At 46.5% G+C, this 21,783-nt stretch overlaps 1 protein-coding gene across 1 annotated transcript; it reads left to right on the plus strand.

The window, feature by feature from the left end:
- The first annotated feature begins 17,377 nt into the window (after nt 1-17,377).
- Nucleotides 17,378-21,329, plus strand: LOC134071551 (protocadherin-20). The gene is made up of 2 exons (XM_062528316.1): nt 17,378-17,536; nt 17,899-21,329. The coding sequence occupies exons 1-2, from the start codon at nt 17,486-17,488 to the stop codon at nt 20,494-20,496; spliced, it is 2,649 nt and encodes an 882-aa protein (XP_062384300.1). The 5' UTR covers nt 17,378-17,485; the 3' UTR covers nt 20,497-21,329.
- Nucleotides 21,330-21,783: the final 454 nt, after the last annotated feature.

Raw genomic sequence — 21,783 nt, forward strand, 5'->3', positions numbered from 1 at the left:
GTGAGAGGGATATGTGGAAGAGAGAGAGACAGAGAGACAGAGGGGAGGGGTGGAGAGGAGGCAGGGATGAGGGGGTGAGTGCCACAGTGCTTTCTCCTTCTCCACTGCCAGGTCTGCTTTGCTGTGCTGTCCCCTGGAGTGCTGTCCTGCAGTGGCCTGGGAAGTGGCTCTGGCTCTCTGGACCTCCGGAGCACGACTCGCTGCCTGGACAGGTCATGGGAGGTGTCCAGTGCAGCCTCACCGGGTCTCCCAGCTGGACTCACACACACACACACACATGCAACACACACACACGCAACACACACACACACACACACACACACACACACACACACACACAGATACACATACAAACACAGACACAGATGAACACACACACACACACACACGCACACTCACACACACACGCACATGCTTACCATGCCAGAGGCTGTTTGCTTTGTTCTGCATGTATACAAATACATATGCAGCACATACACATCATTTCATAGATGCTTCATAGCTACACGTCCATGTCATTTCATTTAACACTGACATCATCAGCACAGCCATCGGTTGTGTTCAATAGTGTTTCTAACCGTACTCCTCTGTCTGGCCTTGTGTAAAGCCTGCTCCATGCTGGATAAGTGGCTGTGATTGGTCCTTAGGCTTTTGGTGATTCGAAAAGGGGCTTGAATGGGAAGGTGGCCAGATGGATCTGGAGAAACAAATTCAAATTTGCTTACAAATCTGTATGGGTTCACGCAGGCTACATAAACATACACACACACACACACACACACACACACACACACACACACACTATCACTTTCTATTCTGGGTTTGGTCATTGAAGGAGACGAACACAATTGTCTATGAAAGTGCTCAGTCAGTTTGTCAGCCTGTTGTGTTTACTCGTTTATTGTTTATGTAATGATTTAACGAGCCATTTCTCCTTCTTTCCATCAGTCATTCACACAATGGCATCAGCCACAGGGAACTGTGGTGGAACTGTGGTGGCCAATATAGCAATGCTCACTGCAATCAACAGGCTATATTAGGCTTGGCTTACATCACTTGCACCTTCTAATGATCCTGCAGCAACAGCCTCTCCGTCTCCACACTGAGAGTCTAGGGAGCCATCACCCGCCATGGTGCACCAGTGTGACACTTTAACCCACTGAACCTCCTAGCACCAGGATGACTGGGAGTTAAAGCCCAACCTGCACACACACACATGCACACACACACACACACACACACACATGCATGCATACACGCACATACACTACACACACACACACACACACACACACACACTATCACTCTCTCTCTCTCTCTCTCTCTCTCTCTCTCTCTCTCTCTCTCTCTCTTTCACACACACACACACACACACACACACACACACACACACAGGTTACATAGAGACAGTCCCAGGGGACAGTAAAGCACCCATATAGCCCCTTACTATTATGGCATGGGTCTTTCGTCATGCATTTATTTTCAGAAGCACGCCATTAACTATAAGTCTCTTTAATGAGCAACCATGAATAAGGTCATATAATTTATAGTACGTTATTTAACGCACACAGGCTTTTTATAGACACTTTACTTTGAAATCATCATGATGGATTATCCAAACGCCATCTGTTGACAATTGACAATGAGATATGCAAATAGCCTCGGGGGTGAGGATTGGGCCAGGACACGGACACGTTTAACTGACAGGTAGGCAGGGGGTCAGAGCTCCTTTGCTGACCCTTCACATGGGAAAGCAGAAGGTGTCACAAATAATCCTGGATAACTGGACACAGAACTGAATTATTTCAAAATCCATTCTATAGAGAGGAGCGGTCAAAGACATGGAAAGCAGCAGAAAAGGACACAGGAGGACTGTTATAGTGCTGTCATAAAACCTGATGGATGGTAGCTATTAGCACTGAGGCCCATTGATGGGATAATTCCTGCATATGATTTCTTTATTGAGTGCATTTCTTTCAGCGCGGTATAAAAATTCTACAACAGGCATGTCTCAATATCTCCCAAAGTCCTCTTATCCTTCCAGTTTTGCCATGACCTTATTTGGTCGTAATGGGCACAAATCGATTTCTTTCTTTCATCTATGACATGCGTTGAGTTTCCCTCCATCTTTTTTGTCATCCACCCTCCTCCCTGACTCCTAGTTCCTACTGTACGTTTGTGAGCACCAGGGTGAACGTGCCCAAATGAGATCCCCGCTTGTTTTGATTGCTGTGGCGATATTAGTCGCATTACCCAGAGGTGGGCCTCTCTAATTATCTACCAAGTGGCACTTCCTGCAAGATTCTCCTGGATTAAAGAGCCAACCTTTGATCCACATTTTAATTTCCCAAGGAGAAGGCAAGGCTGGGGGAAAAAAAAAAACATTTATTCTTAATTAATGAGAAAATGGTTTGCTGCCATTATGAGACACATTTCAAAAAAACAATTCCCACCACTACCTCGACACAGGAACAAAACAATTATATCAAGGTGTCTGGCCTTGGGCCTGGAAAATCTGTATCGGTAGTAATAAGGAACCTGGTCATGTCACTGAATGGCGGTCATCTCACTACACCGTTAATTTTACATTTTAAAGTGTGCCGCCCTTTACTACAGTTTTTCTCAATTGCTTTAATGCTTCCGTCAACTCAGCTCTCAACTATGACATCACATTTTCAAAACAATTAACACACAGGCCTAAACAAAGATAGCCTTGCATCGTTCCTTTTCATTTCACTGGCATCTGACAATAGAACTAACGTTTCCCTACCCTGGAAATCATTTGAATTTGCTCAGCGAGTCACTCTGGTAATCAGTAATGATGATCATTACCCATGCCTACGGAGCCGAGCTGCACCAATCACATCGCTGTATCTCATTACCCATGCCTTCAGAGCCGAGCTGCACCAATCACATCGCTGTATCTCATTACCCATGCCTACGGAGCCGAGCTGCACCAATCACATCGGTGTATCTCATGTTATTGCCTACGGAGCCGAGCTGCACCAATCACATCGGTGTATCTCATGTTATTGCCTACGGAGCCGAGCTGCACCAATCACATCGCTGTATCTCATTACCCATGCCTACAGAGCCGAGCTGCACCAATCACATCGCTGTATCTCATTACCCATGCCTACGGAGCCGAGCTGCACCAATCACATCGGTGTATCTCATGTTATTGCCTACGGAGCCGAGCTGCACCAATCACATCGGTGTATCTCATGTTATTGCCTACGGAGCCGAGCTGCACCAATCACATCACTGTATCTCATTACCCATGCCTACGGAGCCGAGCTGCACCAATCACATCGCTGTATCTCATGTTATTGCCTACGGAGCCGAGCTGCACCAATCACATCGCTGTATCTCATGTTATTGCCTCCGGAGCCGAGCTGCACCAATCACATCGCTGTATCTCATGTTATTGCCTACGGAGCCGAGCTGCACCAATCACATCGCTGTATCTCATGTTATTGCCTACGGAGCCGAGCTGCACCAATCACATCGCTGTATCTCATGTTATTGCCTCCGGAGCCGAGCTGCACCAATCACATCGCTGTATCTCATGTTATTGCCTATGGAGCCGAGCTGCACCAATCACATCGCTGTATCTCATGTTATTGAAAGAGTGCTTCATTTCTTCCTTAAAGTAGAATGGGAAAGCGTTGTTACAGTAGATTGGCTTTGTTGAATACACTACCAAGAACATGAAACATGTTGCTTCCTCCTTCCTATGCAAATCTTGGACTTTGAAATGACAAAGACAAAGCGTGACGCTGAGCACAGACTGTGATGTCATCCACCCCTTATCAACACCTACCATGCTATGTTACCACTTTTGGAGATACAGCTAGAAGTTGCTGGAGCCTGTTGTGATCGATCCTTGGCTGCTAGGACAATTCTACATGATGAGATTTTTGTGTCTACAAAAAATATATATATTTTTCTGTTTTTGTTTGTTTGTTTGTTTTATAGGACATCTATATATTATCAGAAAAAAGACATGGGAGAAATTAAATGTACATAATCCACAGAATAATGTAACTATTACGTACAGTAGCTCCCACAAAACAGATTAGTTCAAATAGTTATTGAAAATAGTAATAGGCATCATGCGCTGAACAATATTAATTATGCACTCACCAAAGCCAAAAGCAGAAGGGAGATTTTTGAAAATGAAGTGAAGCACAAGCTGGGAGGCACACACAGGTGTCACACTGTCACCGACAGCAGACAGTCTTTGCTGTCCTGATTTAATTAGCACCTCCCCAACTCCCAAACACACACACACACACACACACCTGTGGGGGTCATCGCCCAGAGGGGTGCTGTGGGGCAACAGCTGGCCTCCATCTGAAACAGACATCAGCAAGGTGAGAATGAGCTTTTACAGAGCACACAGGATGAGCAGAGGCCAACACCACAGGAGAGACAGGGATGGGGGGGGGGGGGGGTGTGAGGAAGAGAGACAGGGATGGGGGGGGGGTGTGAGGAAGAGAGACAGGGATGGGGGGGGGTGCGTGAGGAAGAGAGACAGGGATGGGGGGGTGAGGAAGAGAGACAGGGATGGGGGTGTGAGGAAGAGAGAAAGGGGAGAGAGGAGAGAAAGAGAAAGAGGAGAAGGGGAGCGGGATGGATGGATAGATAGATGGAAAGAGACGGAGGAAAGAATGATGGAAGGGGATAGAGAGATGAATGGATGTAGAGAGGGAGAGAGAGATTGATGGAGAAGGAGAGGGAGAGAATGACGGAAATAAAACGACAAAAAGAGAGGGAGAGAGGAGAAGAGAAACAGGAGGAGAGAGGGGGAGAGGGATGGATGGGTGGAAAGAGAAGGGGAGGGAGAGAATGACAGGAAAAACAGACAAAAAGAGGGAGAGGCTGGAGGCGAGAGAAGCTGAATGTAGGGGGTGGGAATCAAAGCCCAACAGAAGAGCGACTGCATCTGTGCCATACTGCCGAGAGCAGTTCTGGCATGGCGCACTCTGTGAGTTAGCTGTGTGGGTGTCCACTAACTGCGTCACTTTCAATTATTCAGTGTTGCCATCAGGAAATTAAACGAATTCTATTAACACCCCCCTCCTCCCCATAACTCCCTCGAAAATCAGTTATTACTCTCTCTGTCTCTCTCTCTCTCCGTCTCTCCGTCTCTCCGTCTCTCCGTGTCTCTCTGTGTCTGTCTCTCTCTCTCTCTCTCTCTCTCTCTCTCTCTCTGTCTCTCTCTCTCTCTCTCTCTCTCTCCCTCCCTCTCTCTCTCAACATATACACTGCACAAGAACACAAAATTGTGGATGTGGAAATATGCCTGCCTCCCTCCCTCACCACATGAACTCCAGAGGTTACTGTTCTCTCTCAGCTTGGGCTGTGCTGATGAGGGTCCAAGCATAATCATCTATGGTGTGTGTGTGTGTGTGTGTGTGTGTGTGTGTGTGTGTGTGTGTGTGTGCGTGTGTGTGTGTGTGTGTGTGTGTGTGTGTGTGCGTGTGCATGTGCTGGCACATGTGTGGTGTGTGTGTGTGTGTGTGTGTGTGTGTGTGTGTGTGTGTGTGCGCGCACCCGCGCATGTGTGTGTGTGTGTTTGTGTGTGTGTGTGTGTGTGCGCACACGCGCATGTGTGTGTGTGTGTGTGTGTGTGTGGACCCCAAGAAAAATGCAGGCTCTCTTGAAACTGGGTGAATAATTATGCCCATAGGCAGAGTGGCCTTGCTGGTCCATGGAATGGCACCTCCTGGCTTAGACATTAGAATAAATACACATTGTTCCTCAAGACAAGGGGGAATAGGGCAACCCTGCATATAAACCAACATAATTCAACACCCAGCCTCATCAACACCACAATAAGAGGCTTATCTATAAAATTAATGAGGCCGATCCTAGATAAGTCAGAACGTGTTGCGTGCTTGCATCACTTAAGGGCATGTTCTCAATGCATCTATTATGTACATAGTATATTGACTATGTTCACAGTGTGGTGTGCAAGTGATGCTGAGGATTCACCTGTTTCAGTGATTTGTAACTCAAAATAAAGATGCGCTATTACATCCGACAGCAAAACATGGGAACACTATACTTTGTATATCACATTGCACCTTTGTTTGCACTTCTGGTTAAACGCACTGCATGTCACTGTCTTTGTACTTTTAGATTTGGGATTAGGCCTATCACACCCACCGCTAACTTGCAATGCAACTTGCCATTACTGTAAGTTAGTTAGCAAGTTACTGTAGGTCTGGGGTAGCAAAAATCAGATCTCATGTGGTTTTTCACTAGCCTGGCTCCACCCTCCTACGTACTTCCGCTCAATTTTCAATTCCCTTCAGTAAGTCGTCTGGGTCTGCGGTGTATTTGTGGGTTTTCTTAAGCCAAAAAAAATGCAGGTCCACTTCGATTCGCATTCGTTATACATCCGTCTCGGAGGTTGGCCCCCTTTCCTCAGACGGTGAACTTGCCTGCTCGGTTGAACTCAAAGGTCAGAGGAGACCTAGCAAAGTTTCCGAGACAGATTCCAAGATGGCTGCTCCCAGTATCACTTATGGACTGCCGTGGTGGTTTAAATGATGATTTCAATCACTCGTATTACTGCAATACCTTAATGCGTCTGTATCACTATATCACCTACAGTAGCCTATGGGAATGGGAATCGGTCTTATTGTGAGTGCAATATTCAATCAAACGCACCAAAAGAACGCACGGCTAGTTTGAACATATGTGTTATATGAGTTATATGTTATGAGATATGTTACATGGGTTATATGGCAGATCCAGAGTGGCTCTGGGCAGATGCAATAGTTTGAAACTTCAACAGAGTAGGCTACCCGCATTCAAGGAAGTTAACACTTATTTGCAAGTGGCCAGACTCTCTGTAGGCCTACATTATGAAATATGTAGGCTACGAGAGTTTGGTTGGACCAGGCTAGTTTTTCACTATCCATGACAACAAAAAGAGCAAGCTACATATAGATACAATCTGGATATGCTAAAAATCTTGATCTTGAGTGGTAATGTGAACAAGGCTCTACTTCTTTCTTGACAAGGACATTTTTCGAAACAAAACACTTGGCGATCCCATTTAAAAAAATTGCCCACAATGAATGGTGATTATAATAAAAGAATGCAGCGCTGTTTCTGGGGGATGTGTGAGTGTGTGTGTGTGTGGGGGGGGGGGGGGGGGTATATGTGCGCAAATGAATTGACCTGATAATATCAAGCCAAAAAGACTTCAGATGCTGCACACAGTGAATAGATGAATTAACAAACAGCAAAAGACTGCTGTTTCTGAGCAGAGCAGTTGCACAAAAAACATAATTAGAGGATTTCTGTCAAAACCTCAGAGATGGCTCTGTGTGCATGCCCTGTGTGATCATCTATTCATTCCCTCGTTTATTCATGTGTTTACTGTTGTTGCAAACCACAGATATGCATCAATATGCATTCATAATGTGACATCATTCCCTGTTATTGCACCTAAAAACACTGAGGTCATTAATTTATGCATAATATTCTTTTTCTTTTTTTTTGGATTTTTTTTCCCGGTGTGATTTGGAGGGGTGGGTTGGATATCAAGTGCATCGGGGACAATAGAGTGAGAAAGACGGAAACTCATCTTGGTAATTGCCCTCCCACCACGTCCTCAACACAGTCCACTCGCAAGAAACAAGATTCTCCCCCCGCTACGCAAAGAAAGCGTGTGAGCGGGAAATAGAGAGAGAGAGAGAGAGAGAGAGAGAGAGAGAGAGAGAGAGAGAGAGAGAAATCAATAGAAACTTCATTACCTCCGGGCCCGAGCGGGTAATCTCTTTGGCTGCATGGGCACCTGTTAGTAATGATCTCGCAGGCAAAAACAATGGCTGTCCTAATCTCCGTCCAGTCCAGATGAGGCGCTGCTAGACCTCACGGAGGTGGCAGCGGCGTCTTCTCATATCACTCAGACGAGAGAGGACGCCGGGACAATGACGATTGTGTCGCATCTAAGTGTAGGCCTACTGTCAATCTTACGGTATTAATTCCACCTTGCAGAATGGTATTAACATAAAAGGTAGAACATTTAACAATAAATGGTTAAGAAAGATAATGCATCACCCCATCACACCTCGTTGTAAAAGTTATTAGGATGTTTGAAAATGGCTCATTGACTGGGAGAGAGCTTGGTTTAATTACAAAAGATACTGTATGTACTAAACAAAATCAAATGTATTTCACCCCTAACTCTCTGCTCAAAAGATACAGAGATGATATATCAATAGTGTTTTTTGTGGTTATGTGTTTGAAACTGTCATTAATTTGATGAGTATAGTCAAGGTTTTTTGAGGGTTGAAAACATCTGTGGTGCTTTGTGGTTGTGCAATATTCTAAAAAAAAAAAGTATATTATATTGCTATGAAAATGCAGACTTTAATACTATATTTGTACGATGAAGCTGCTCTTGATCTTCAAAAAATCCATATTCATATAAATGGGGTGGAGAGAAGCCTTGTTTTATTGCATTCAAGGATGAAGCCAAATTCTACATGGACGCTTAAAATCTGCCTTGTATTGGCAATGGCCAATCAACATAAAATTATTCAGTCAAATTGATCCCTGAAATGAGTATAAGAGTAGAGGCCGTTAACTTGAACAGTTAAAAAAAACAATGCATCGACAAAAGGCCTAACTGTAAATTCAAGGAGGGTGAAATGCCCTCTGCAATATGATTAAAATACTGTAGTGTATGTCATGCACTAACGTCAGATATAATCATCATGAGAGGGTTATCATTATGAAACATCATTATGCTCACACAGGGCTACAAAGTAGCTCTCATGAGATGCATAATACCCCATAAGTGAGCCAGTGATGGGCTTGGAATAGACTGTAATGGAGATCACACTGCCAAGTGGTCCACTGATGTCTGCATTGGGTCACCTCAAAGAAAGCAAGACACTGTGACACCGCTCAGGTCCAAAGTCAGTATCCTAGTCTTCTACAGTTTTACTCCCCTAATTTGGCATATTATATGGCTCATTTAAACTGGACTCCATCACTTTGTGTCGTTCACCATGGAAACATATCCCTTCCTCGTTTGACCACAAGGTGGCAGTGTCCTCAAAGGAAAATGTAATGTACATCATAACTCTGTGAAAGTTCTAGAGAGCGTTCAGGTTGTTTCTCAGAACAGAAGACAGTGGGTGCAGCCAAGACGTGTATAGGGCAGAGCAGGATCTACTACACAATTATTATAAGGGACTTTTGAGACTGTCAGACTAGTCTGCATGTGTCAGCAGATGGCCAAACATCCTGTCCACCCATCTGCCTGCCTGCCGAAGAGTTTGGTTCCAAAACGCTATATCCACCATTTTAATGAATTTTCATAAATATTTTTTTTACATTTTGTTTTGCAAGTGATTACAGTGGAACTGTATTGGTTTATGTGAAGTTGATTTATCTTTACTCAATCAAAACAAAAGAACTGCATTTTTATTGATATTACCTGAAATACACAATTAAATAACATGACTTTTTAATGTTTTTAAAAATGGATATATAGCGTTTTGGAATCAAACTCATATCTCGGATAAACATCTGCATAAGTGCTTATTACTCGTTGCATTCATTTTCTTCATGTGTTGCCAGGGAAATGCCATTGTAGACAGACAGTGTTAACACAAGATATAAGATCATCTCTGTTTTTATGTATTACTTGTAAGGGTATTAGGAAGATCTGGACTCTATTTAGATTATGAAGTGTTTATTTGAACATGGCGATGTTGGGTGGGAATGTTTGAATTCAACTGAATCCATTGCTTTCGGATGTACTGCCATAGGATTGCCACGCATTTACACTTGTATTTCCTCAGTCACACCAATAAGACAGAGCCTGGTGAGAATCTGGCTCCCACAGTGTGGATGAAATGTGATTGTTATGACCTGTGCAGTCATTTCACTATCCACAGCTTGCCCCCGGAAAATATACCACTTCAGTTTTCACATGGCTCAAGTGTGCTTCTGTGTTTCTTAATGTAAACATGTGTGTGTGTGCGTGTGTGTTTGCGTGTGTGTGTGCGTGTGTGTGTGTGCGCGTGTGTGTGTGCGTGTGTGTGTGTGTGTGTATGTGTGTGTGTGTGTGTGTGTGTTTGTGTATGTGTGTGTGTGTACAGTAGTTGCGTGCTATGTGAGTGTTTGACTTTGACAGCCTGTTCTTCTCAGGCTTCGGTGTTAGCATTACCCACACACACAGTTCATTTCTCAAGCCAGCTTAACAATGGCAGACAAGCCTTATCGCCAGGAACGGTATAAGGAAAACAAACATGCCAGCATTAGTTATGAAGTAGGTTTGTAACTGCCACGCTTATCTCTAGCTACGCCCACCTATTAAGCCATGACAATTGAGGGCAACAGCATAATTGAGTCGATGAAAATAGGCATTAAGCAAACAGTGCATGCTTTTTGTTGTCATTGAAAATCAAACGCCTTCACATTTTTCTTATTTTAAACAGCTAGGAGGACCAGAGAGCAAACATCGCTGTGCAGTTTATGATGACAGAAAAGATATTTAAAATTAGTCAAAACGAGTTGTCAACATAAAGCCTGAAAATTCAAATCACGTATTTTGATCACGAAAACATTTCATTACATTTTGAATGCTCTCATATAGGAAAACACACCTTTTCCTGAAGCGCCATGCCCCCGTTGTCATGGCGATTATTTTCACCCAGGTGATGTGCTGGCCATCTACATGTAGGAGTGCCCAGGAATGTGAAGCAACAAACCCACAACAGGTCAGAGGACTGGAACGGGGGACTGGGTCACCGAGGCCTATATGCATATCTGTTTATTATTCATCGTAGATTACCTCTCAGGTCTACAGCGGCGCCATCCTATGAAATAAATATTTAAACACATACAGAGAGAGAGAGAGAGACCAAGAGAGAGAGAGAGTTTTTGGTGCCAGTCACGGTCCAAAATCAGCAGGTCAGCAGGGTAACATAATGATGTGAAAACTCGGCAGTTGGCAGAAAGGTCTGACGAGTGAGTGAATGTGTGTGTGTGTGTGTGTGTGTCTGTGTGTGTGTGTGTGTGTGTGTGTGTGTGTCTGTGTGTCTGTGTGTCTGTGTGTGTCTTTGTGTGGGTATGAGTATATGTGTGTGTATGCATGTATATGCCCCCCTCACTTACACTCACTCACACACACACACACACACACACACACACACACACACACACACACACACATTCAAAATTCATGTCCACTCACATACAAATCCCCCCACCCATCTGTACTGCGGAGCCCCCCCTGTCTCTTGTAAGCCCCGCTTTTGGACAGGTCGTCAGCCTGGCTCCTGATGAGCAGCTGAATTTTCATGAGGAGCGAGTCGAGTCGGCGTCTTCTGACACCACGCTAATCCTCCGGCAAGCACAAACCCTGACGCCTTTCCCTCCTCAAGACAGGCGTGCTCGTTAAGGTAGATTACTCCATGTTTTGATATGAACTGGGACAGCGACGACTCACCGTGTACAATCATTACCGCTTTCAAAGGTCCTTCTAACTTTGCTGCGGTGTCATGGTGGATGGATTAGTGTTTCGTGGATTCGAATGAGATGAGTCACTTCTGACAGGAAACTTACGCCGACAGAAAATTTTGAAAATGTCACCAGTGCTTAGTACTTCTGATACTGCGTGAAAGAGTTGAGGCATAGTTGCAATATGGTATCAACAGAGGCACCACAAGTTATTTAAAGGTTTCTCTGACATTTACCCTCTACTTACACACTCATTGACAAGGCAGCTCACACTAACAGTAACACACACACACACACACACACACACACACACACACACACACCCTTGTATGACAGGGCTTCTTATCGGATGAGTCCGACCATCAACATAGCTTAGCAGCACTTTAATTAAAACTCCCTGCACAAGGTTACTGTGACATCTGGCTAGAAATCTGGACTGTGATTACTACAGCTATGCACACACATACAGTAAACACACACACACACACACACACACACACACACAAACAGACACACACGGACAACGGTTGCAATTACTTCTCAGTAAATTAGAGATGTGTCCTTAAGCCACCTTTAAATAAGCTTCCACGGACATGCACGGCAGACTTGATGAGGAGAATCCACCAAACATCCATCTAGTGCTTCCTCCCGCGCAGACTCTGAAAACAAATGTAAATTAAAATGAATCACCAACGATGGAATGCTAAACCTTAATATAATAATGAATAGTTGGTAGATTATTAATTATCAACTTCCATTGACAATGAATGCGAGTGAGACAGCATATTATTTTTAAAAAATAATTACAAATACACTTAAGGAGTGACTGTACTCTGCGTTCATGGTAAATTTGTACTTTAATACATTGGCATTGCTGACATGCACAACATTACATAAAGTAAGCCCAAATGGAATCAAAAAAAGGTAAAAGGATGAGCTAGAAGGCAAGCATAATAGATATGTACGAAATATCATTTGGTGGTTTCTCTTTCAAATGATTTTGTCAATTCCCTTCACCAAAACCTGACAAGGCAGTGTTGTTCCTTTGTTGAAACATTTTGAGAAATCAGCCTTTGCAGGAATTCTTGAGAATGAATGCAAGTACAACTGAATGAGTCATATCTCATCAGAAACCAGACCACAGCATACTGTAGACAATGTAATGAATGTAATCGCCAAATGAATGTGTTTACAACAGCCTTTAATGGGGCATTTCATTGTTTAATGGGGCAATTTGAACTGTTTTTGTCTTTGTTTATCTAAGAGTAGTGTTAAACTAATTACTGGATTAACACATACTGTAGGGTGCAAAAGAGTAAAGAGTATGACAGAAGACTGTACATTGGTATCAGCAAACCAATGATCTCAGGTAGCCTATGAAGCATTTTACCGCCGCTAGCCTGACCAGTGTGCCTCATGGAACTATTTCTGTTAAGCTGGTGTGAAATCAAGCTACTGTATCATCACAAAAAATGTATCTTGGCAAACAAGCTTGTTATACAGTATGCAATTTACAATAACAAACCCCTCACTTTCACTTTTTTTATCAGGCAAACACAAGACCTACAGTTGCCTTTCAGACTGTGGTAATCTCATGTTCTGCAGGTGGTGAGCTGAACCTCATTTCTCCTGCTTGAGAAAAAAGGAACAACAAGAAATAAACACTTGTCATTCTACGCAGGCAGTGTGGCAGGAGCTGGTTGGTCCACGGGCATATCCTCCCGCCCTACTCCTCCAACTCCCCGCTCCACTCTCACCTGGTTCCATTGAGAGGCACTCAGGTGCTGAGTTTCACTGTCTCTGTGCACCGAAGTGAAACCAGAGCTGCGTTAAAAGGAAGAAGTACAGACAAAGGGAGAGAGAGAGAGAGAAAGAGAGAGAGCAATAGAGAGAGAGGAGGGAGAGAGAAAAGGAGAGAGTGAGAGAGAGAGGAGGGATAGAGAAAAGGAGAGAGTGAGAGAGAGAGAAAAGGAGAGGGTGAGAGAGAGAGAGGAGGGAGAGAGAAAAGGAGAGAGTGTGAGAGAGAGAGTGAGAGGGAGGGAGAGAGAAAGACAGAGGAAGAGAGTGAGAGAGAGTGAGGGAGGGAGAGAGAAAGAGAGAGTGAGAGAGGGAGAGAGAGAGCTCAGGGTTCTCTTGTGTGGGCACTGCTACTGCTACTGCTAGTGCTGAGCGAGGGCTACTGTAGGGCTGGGGTGGTGCTTGGTGACACCTCACTGACACATGTGGTATGTGGATAATCCACTTGACAAAGCAGGAAGCATAGAACGCTCCCCCTTTTGTTGCAAACCAGTTTGGGGATTTGGAGAGTGAAAATAGAAGAGCTGGCAAGGAGCTCTGCCCGTTTTTATTGCATGTGTGAACTAGGATTTACCATTGCCAAGTCTGTGTGTGTGTGTGTGTGTGTGTGTGTACATGCATGTGTGTGTGTGTGTGTGTGTGTGTGTGTGTGTGTGTGTGTGTGCGTGCGTGCGTGCGTGCGTGCGTGCGTGTGTGTGTGTGCCTGCACACGTGTGTGTGACTTGCGTGCATGTCGGTGTGTGTGTGTGTGTGTATTTTGTGTCAGCCTAAATTTCTATTAGCTATGCTCTTTTAAAAGTTCATTCAAGTTCATTTGAGTTCAAATCAAAACCTCCTGGGTATTGTGTCGGCTGGATGTTTCCAATTAATAAAAACCTGCTTCAGTGATTTTGAATCTGCTTCAATTTTAAATGCTGTCAGGTTCAATCAAAGTCTATCTCAGTCTTTATTAGAGTCTAAACCTGTATTGACATAACAGTTGACTACTCACTCGAGTTGACCAGGCACCACTGTGCAGGAATTCAGCACTTAGGCGTTGGAACAGCAACATTGCCCAAACATGCCTCATTTCTTGCCAAAAGAAGACAGTTGAACAACAGCACGGTTCATTTGTAGGGGCTTTGCCGAGGAAAGTAGAGCCCTGTATCCTCTGATGCCAATTAATGTTGACCTGGAGGGCAACGTCTCTATAGAGGGATTACTGTTTATTCATAATCCCGGGATTAAGCCTACAATTATGATGTTACTCAGACAATATGAACAATTTACCCACTTTGCATTGATAAGACAGGACTGAGCAATGGCCTTGTCAATCAGTACAACATTGTCAATCAATAAAACAATGTGTAGAGTGCTAGAAGAAAGTAAAAAAAAACGGCTTCAGAAGAGTTAGCATTCAATGTAGCAGCTCCCAAATGAGAGAGTAGAAATTGGCACAATGACAGAATCCGCTTGAACCAGTATCACCGCGAGCCACAGAGTTTCACTGGGTTCAAGGCCTAAGAGGTTAAATCGGCCGAAATCCCCTTAGCATCACCTTAGTGCCTCCAATTGATTGCTTTATTACTCGTCCGATTCAAGCTGTTCTTTCCTGCTCCGGCTAAAAAGGTCCTTATTTGTCACCGAGAGGAGGCCTTTTGCGTTGTGAATAAGAGTCCTCGCGGTCATTATTATGGAGAGTGGCTTAAGTTGCATTATTTTGCATATTGTCATAAAAGGCACAAAGGCATCATGGAGTGATCTTATGTAATGGCTTCTGAATGGACTCATTCCAAAGATTCTCAGAGAAGACGGAAACAAAAGAGGGCTTGCACAGCGAGGGATTATATATGCTACACTCAGCTATTTACCGATGCATCGATTAGATAATGTTTTGAGTTTTGTTTGTGTTCTTGTTGGTGTGTGTGTGGGTGTGGATGCGGGCGTGGCAGCACCTTCTAGAGTATAGATCTTGGAAATAATTCATCTCTCTCTCTCACACACACACACACACACACACACACACACATATTCTCTCTCTCTCTATCTCCTCTGTGAATAAATGATCAGCTAGTAATCAGCAACAACATGGCAACAACTGCAGCAGCAGCAGCAGCAGCAGCAGCGATGGCGGTGGCGGTGGCGGTGGTGGTGGTGGTTACCCAACTGGATCAGTGAGGAAATGAGAGCAGAGTCCTGTTTCATCTTCTGCACAGTCAGATGGAGAGAAGAAGGCTTCTTTCCCAGGGCTCACTAGGAAGTGATGAGTTCAGCGGACTTTCTCTCTCTCTCTCTCTCTCTCTCTCTCTCTCTCTCTCTCTCTCTCTCTCTCTCTCTCTCTCTCTCTCTCTCTCTCTTCCTGTCCTCTCCAGGGTGCACACATGCTAGAGAGGCGTCACACCGGTGGCTTGGGAGACGGAGAGCTCGGTCGGGCGGGATATGCGTCATTGGTGGCATGTCATGTGTTTTTGCATGTGTGACTGTGTGCATAATTTTGTCCCCAAGCTCATCAGGGTTCACATACAGTATGTGGGTGGGTGGGTGTGTATGTGTGTTTGGGCACATGTTTGTGAGGGAGTGTTGCGCATCCATACGAGTATGTGTGTGTGTGTGTGTGTGTGTGTGTGTGTGTGTGTGTGTGTGTGTGTGTGTGTGTGTGTGTGTGTGTGTGTGTGTGTGTGTGTGTGTGTGTATGTGTTTGTGGGTCTCACCCAATCTCGACTCTCACAGCAGTCTCCAATCACACCAGCAATATGCTCCCAATCTGAGCCGGCATCTGTCACCGCATGCCCAAACGCACTGCAGATTACACCAGCCGGGCTGATTGGAAGTCATTGGGAGAAACTGACCTCTCACCCTCCCCTTTTCCCCTTGTTCTCTCTCCTCTTCCTCCCTCTCTCCCTCTCTCCCTCTCTCCCTCTCTCCCTCTCTCCCTCTCTCCCTCGCTCCCAGCTCCCTTGCCCGTTCATAATCCCCGTGCACCATGCAATGAGATATCTGCAGTCAGCAGCTCTGAAGTGTAGGCCTGTGATCTTTCTCTGCACTAATTATTATCCATCACAAACCTGTCTTTCAAACGCGATTACATAAAACATTCTGTGTATCGCTATAATGGGTTTTGCCAAGGATTTGCACTTTTCTCTCTCTCTCTCTCATCCTGACAAGCATGTAAATACTGGTCATATTTGTCTCTATCTCAGCTTGTATTTATTCCCACACTCTCGCACACTGTACATTCCCATATTATTTACTGCCAGTCCCGCTTCTCTTCATGTAAATGGAGGATTACAGTAATCTGTGAGATGGGGGTACAGATATTCCCTCCACTCGTCTCCTCCCCACCCTGCCTTTCATCCTGTTATTCTAAGCATACCCGCCGTGATTAATGCAGCGCCTGTCAGTGCCTCCGAGATCCTACACGAAGTCTTCCCGCAGCGGCGTCTCTGACCTTGTTTAACTTATTTTGTTCAATTCCACTTAGCATCATTCGTCGTCTTCCACGGCCGCTGTAGTCCAAACAGTTCAAAGCTGGATACTCAGATATGACCGGGGCCTTTGATGTGGTTAGTGCTCCCAGCGAAGGACCGAGGCTCCTTCAAAATGATCTCAGCATTTTCATCTGCGCTTCTGCTCTTTACCTTGTGGTGCACTCTCGCATTTCTCATTACACGGTCACGGCACATAAAGAATGAGGTGAAATTACCGATCTGCTTTGGAGAGAAATGAATGTCTGAAAGAGTTCAGGGACAGTCGTTCTAATTTGATTTATTGTTAAAGGGTAAGGTTTTTAAATTAGGCTACCCTCTATAACTTTTTCGTCACAGTCTGGATGTCCCAGAGCACGTGACTTTTAACATGTTGTAAGGGAATAAGTCGACCTTTGAGTGTATCTTACATGTGTTAAGTTAAGCGATTTAAAAAAAAAAAAAAAAAAAAACTCACCACTGACAGAGCGAAAGTACTAAACTATTTATCGTGCAAATGCAGTGTGGGGTTTTGCGTCAGAGCTGACTGGGCGAATACGCGAGTTGATTAGCAGTCGGGGGCGTGTTCTTGTGCTGGTGAGGGAGTTTGCGGTGTACGGGGCTCAGATGCAGAGGGCGCGCAGCGACAGCCGGAGCTCAGCGCTTTGCGGCGCTCAGGATGCGGCTTCATATCTGACTCCAGGTGCGGCGGCCGGTGCGACAAGCCACAACGGAGAACGGAAAACATGGTCAGCGACAAAAGGGTCCACCGCCTTACAACCAGAGGAGAGATACAGGTCCGTGTCTATAGGCGAATGGAGTGTGAATGACCTTGCCAGTGAAATACTACAATAAGTTTTGTCACCACTTTCACTTTTCACGAAATTATTCATTTTCACGAATCACAGAGGATAGTCGAAGTAACCGTATCCTTTTGTATTCTACTGTATTTAAAAACATTGCATAAAGTTTTTTTTTTCGGGTTGTGCTAGTGCAGCTTCTATGGTCGACTCTTCAATTACTTTTGTTGCGAAAAACACAGCAGCTTGCGTTATGGGCTACTTAGGCACGTAAAAATGTGGTCATTTTTGTGTTGGTGGCTTCTGCTAATTCTGGTCTTTTGATTGAAACTGAACTATTCTGTTATTATTTCTTTCAGGGTTTGTGCCTTCTGCTGCTTTACATCAGCCCTCTCTCCTGCTTCTCATCGCTCATCTATAAGATAAAAGAAGGCTTACCCAAGGGGACTTTAATAGGGGCCATTGGCACAGACTTAGATTTGGATTTCTCCGTTGATCCCCCTCTTTTATTCAATCTGGCGCAAAAGGAGCTCAACGAGCAGTATGTGACGCTGAATAATACCACGGGGGAGCTATTCACGTCTGCAGTGCAGATGGACCGAGAGAGCCTGTGCGCGGAGCGGGGCGAGGGTCAGAGCTGCTCGCTGGCCCTGGACGTGTTCATCCTGCCGCAGCAGTACTTCCAGCTGGTCAAGGTCAGGGTCCTGATAGAGGACGTGAACGACAACCGGCCGCGCTTCCCGTCGGACGAGATCCGCGTGACGGTGCCGGAGAACGCGCCGGTGAACGCCCGCTTCGCCGTGGAGCAGTCGGCCGTGGACCCGGACCTGGGCGTCAACAGCGTCCAGACGTACTGGCTGGCCAACGACTTCGGGGTGTTCACGCTGGACGTGGAGGAGAACGAGGGGGGCGAGCTCACGCCCTTCCTCATCGTCACCGAGGCGCTGGACCGCGAGCGCCAGGCGGAGTACGTGACGGACATCATCGCGGAGGACGGCGGCTCGCCACCTCGCCTGGGGAACGCCACGCTCCGGATCGTCATCTCGGACATCAACGACAACTGCCCCAAGTTCACCGAGGCCCAGGTGAACGCGACCGTGTACGGGAACGCCACGCGTGGCACCCAGTTGGCACGGCTCCACGCCTTCGACTCGGACCTGGATGCCAACGCGCAGATCACCTACACCTACAGCGAACGAGTCTCCCGGGACACCCGCAACCTTTTCCACCTCAATCGGACGAGCGGGGCGATTAAACTGGCGGGGAAAATCGACAGCAACACCGCCAAGCTTTACAAGATGACCGTGCTGGCCAACGGACCGGCCTGCATCCCCGACGTGGCGGCGGTGACCGTCCACGTGGTCAAGGTGCTGTCGGGACCGCCGCTGCTCGTCCCGCGCTACATCGCGGCGGAGAGGGACGGCGTGGTGTCGCTCAAGGAGTCCGAGCCGGCGTTCACGCCCGTCGCCTTTTTCACGGTCAAGAACTCGGACCCGCGCCAGAGGGTGGAGTGCCTGCTGGAGGGCTCGGGCCCGTTCAAGCTCTCGCCGTACGAGCGCTTCAAGAACGAGTACCTGCTGGAGACCACCGAGCCGCTGGACTACGAGACGCGGCGGGAGTACGAGCTGACCGTCGTGGGCCGCAGCGTCCACGGCGCGGTCATCAAGACCGTGGTGAGGGTCCAGGTGGAGGACGAGAACGACAACGCGCCTGTCTTCAAGCAGCCCACGCTGGAGATCTTCGTCGAGGAGAACAACGCGCCCAACACCTTCCTCGCCCAGCTGCAGGCCACCGACGCCGACAGCGGCAGCCGAGGGCAGGTGATCTACCTGCTGGGCTCCGACGCGCCCACCATCTTCCACCTGGACGCGCAGGTGGGCGTGCTGACCGTCACCACCTCCCTGGACCGCGAGGAGAAGGAGACGTACCGGTTCATGGTGCGCGCGGTGGACCACGGCTCGCCGCGGCGGGAGAGCATCGCCGCGGTCGTCATCACCGTGCAGGACCGCAACGACAACAGCCCGCGCTTCATCAACAAGGACTTCACCTTCTTCGTGCCCGAGAACTTCCCGGGGTTCGGCGAGATCGGCGTGCTGTCGGTGACGGACGCCGACGCCGGCGAGAACGGCTGGGTGGCGCTGTCCATCGTCAACGGCAGCGACATCTTCGTCATCGACACGGGGCGCGGCGCCCTGAGGGCCAAGACGTCGCTGGACCGCGAGCAGCAGGGCACCTACTTCCTGTCCATCCTGGCCGTCGACGGCGGCAAGCCCACGCTCTCCTGCGAGACCGTGGTGACCGTGCTGCTCCTGGACGTCAACGACAACCCGCCCATCGTCCTCTTCCCCCAGTCCAACCAGTCCTACATGCTGGTGCTGCCCAGCACCTTGCCGGGCACCTCCATCACCGAGGTCTACGCCGTGGACCGGGACACGGGCATGAACGCCGTCATCGCGTACAGCATCGTCAAACGTCTGGGCGGCGAGCCGGGCTCCTTCGACATCGACCCCAACACGGGCAACATCACCCTGCGCAGGACCCTGAGCGACCGCGGCCTCTACAGCCTGCTGGTGAAGGTCAGCGATCACGGGCAGCCCGAGCCTCTCCACTCCACCATCATGGTCAACCTGTTTGTCAACGAGACGGTGAGCAACGAGAGCTACATCCAGAGCCTGCTGCTGCGGCAGGCCGAGATCGAGATCGAGGAGAGCATCGGGCCGCGGGAGTCCCACCAGTGGATCCAGGACAGACGCGTGTTCCCATGCCAACCGGTCCTGATTGCACTGTCGGCCACCTGCCTAGGACTGTTCATCATGGTGGTGTCGCTGTCTGTGTACATTAGCTGCAGAAAGCTCCGGAAACATAGAAAGAAACGACCGGAGGTGGAAATCCCATTAAAAATGAATAGTGACATGCAGCTAGTGGATCGGAAACGCATGGAGATTTCCAACATATGATTTTTTTCTCTCTCTCTCTGCATAGACACTTTCTACCGTTTACAAACACATCCTGACAGAAAAGAGAAGGAGGGACTGAGGAAAATGGACATTGTTTACACACTGCTCAATGTAAAAGTTTTCAATTGTTTCCCACAGAGGACAAATAGTCCAAAGCCTAAGCTGTATATATTGTATATAGAATGTTTTATAATTTTATGAGAAAATCTTTTAATTGAAGAAAAAAATATCTTTAAGAGTAACTAATATTTTGACATGAGAAAGTGAAGCTTGTATTGTCTCTATGATGAGGGTTCTGACAATATTTCCCGTTGTCTATGGGCAATCCTTGTCATGGTCTTTGTCACCCCTTGACATTATTCTTTGACCAAAACAGAATATATTCAACTCAAAATGAAAATCTTCAACTAAATTGAATTTCAGTTGTCGACACACAACTCTTTTCTGGAATTTCAGTAGCTACTCCTTTCAACACGAAGACAAAACTGCTGTTGTGCTGTGACGTGACATGTTGGTGACATATTTTGTTTCTCAGGTGTTAGAGACGCTTTGTTTCCCACACATGTGTGGACTCTGTAGGACACAAGTTCAGAGTCATACTTGGCTGGCACGCAAAGAGCTCTAAGTGCTACACAGTGCTTTGCTATGTGCTACCGCTTGCTTCCCTTCACTGGTTTTAGCCCCCCCCCCCCCCCCAGTCTCTTGTCAGGTTTGTCAGACTCCTCCCTCACTTTATGTTTTTATTTTGCCCAATGGTAAATTCTCACTCATAACACAAGTGGCTCTGTTTGTATGTGTCAATGGAATTATGTATGACTATTAAAAGTGCTTTATTTTCATACTAACAATAGCCTTTCTGTCATTGTAATGTGACCAACTTTGAATGCTCGCAGACATCAATGTTGAGGATATTATCTCAAGGCAGCATCTTTTCTGGCTGTTTTTCATAAAAAAAAAAGCATTCAGGTCAATAGATTGTCACCATCTCTTCCTCAGATGCCTTGCCAACTAAGATTCAAGTGCAGATAACAAGATTTCTGAAATTTCTAACATGCATCCAAGGACTTGCGTATGATAAGATATGGAGATATGCGTGGGCAGTGGATCCATTTCTACTTAAGCTTACATTCATCACTTATGGAGATGAGCTCTCTCTCTTTCTCTTTCTCTCTTTCTCTCTCTCTCTCTCTCTCTCTACTTGCTGATGCTGCTGCTGCTGCTGCTACAAAGATGAGACCCAGAACACGAAGAGCTCCAGAACTCCGGAGCGGAACCCTCCAGAATCGC

This window comes from Sardina pilchardus, chromosome 23 (assembly GCF_963854185.1).
Source record: "Sardina pilchardus chromosome 23, fSarPil1.1, whole genome shotgun sequence".
Classification (NCBI taxonomy): domain Eukaryota; kingdom Metazoa; phylum Chordata; class Actinopteri; order Clupeiformes; family Clupeidae; genus Sardina; species Sardina pilchardus.

Excerpts from the sequence above, each read along its gene's own strand:
- LOC134071551 (XM_062528316.1), top strand. The coding sequence starts at position 17,486 with ATGGTCAGCGACAAAAGGGTCCACCGCCTTACAACCAGAGGAGAGATA. Across the intron at positions 17,537-17,898 it reads CAACCAGAGGAGAGATACAG|GGTTTGTGCCTTCTGCTGCT; the intron begins GTCCGTGTCTAT and ends TATTTCTTTCAG.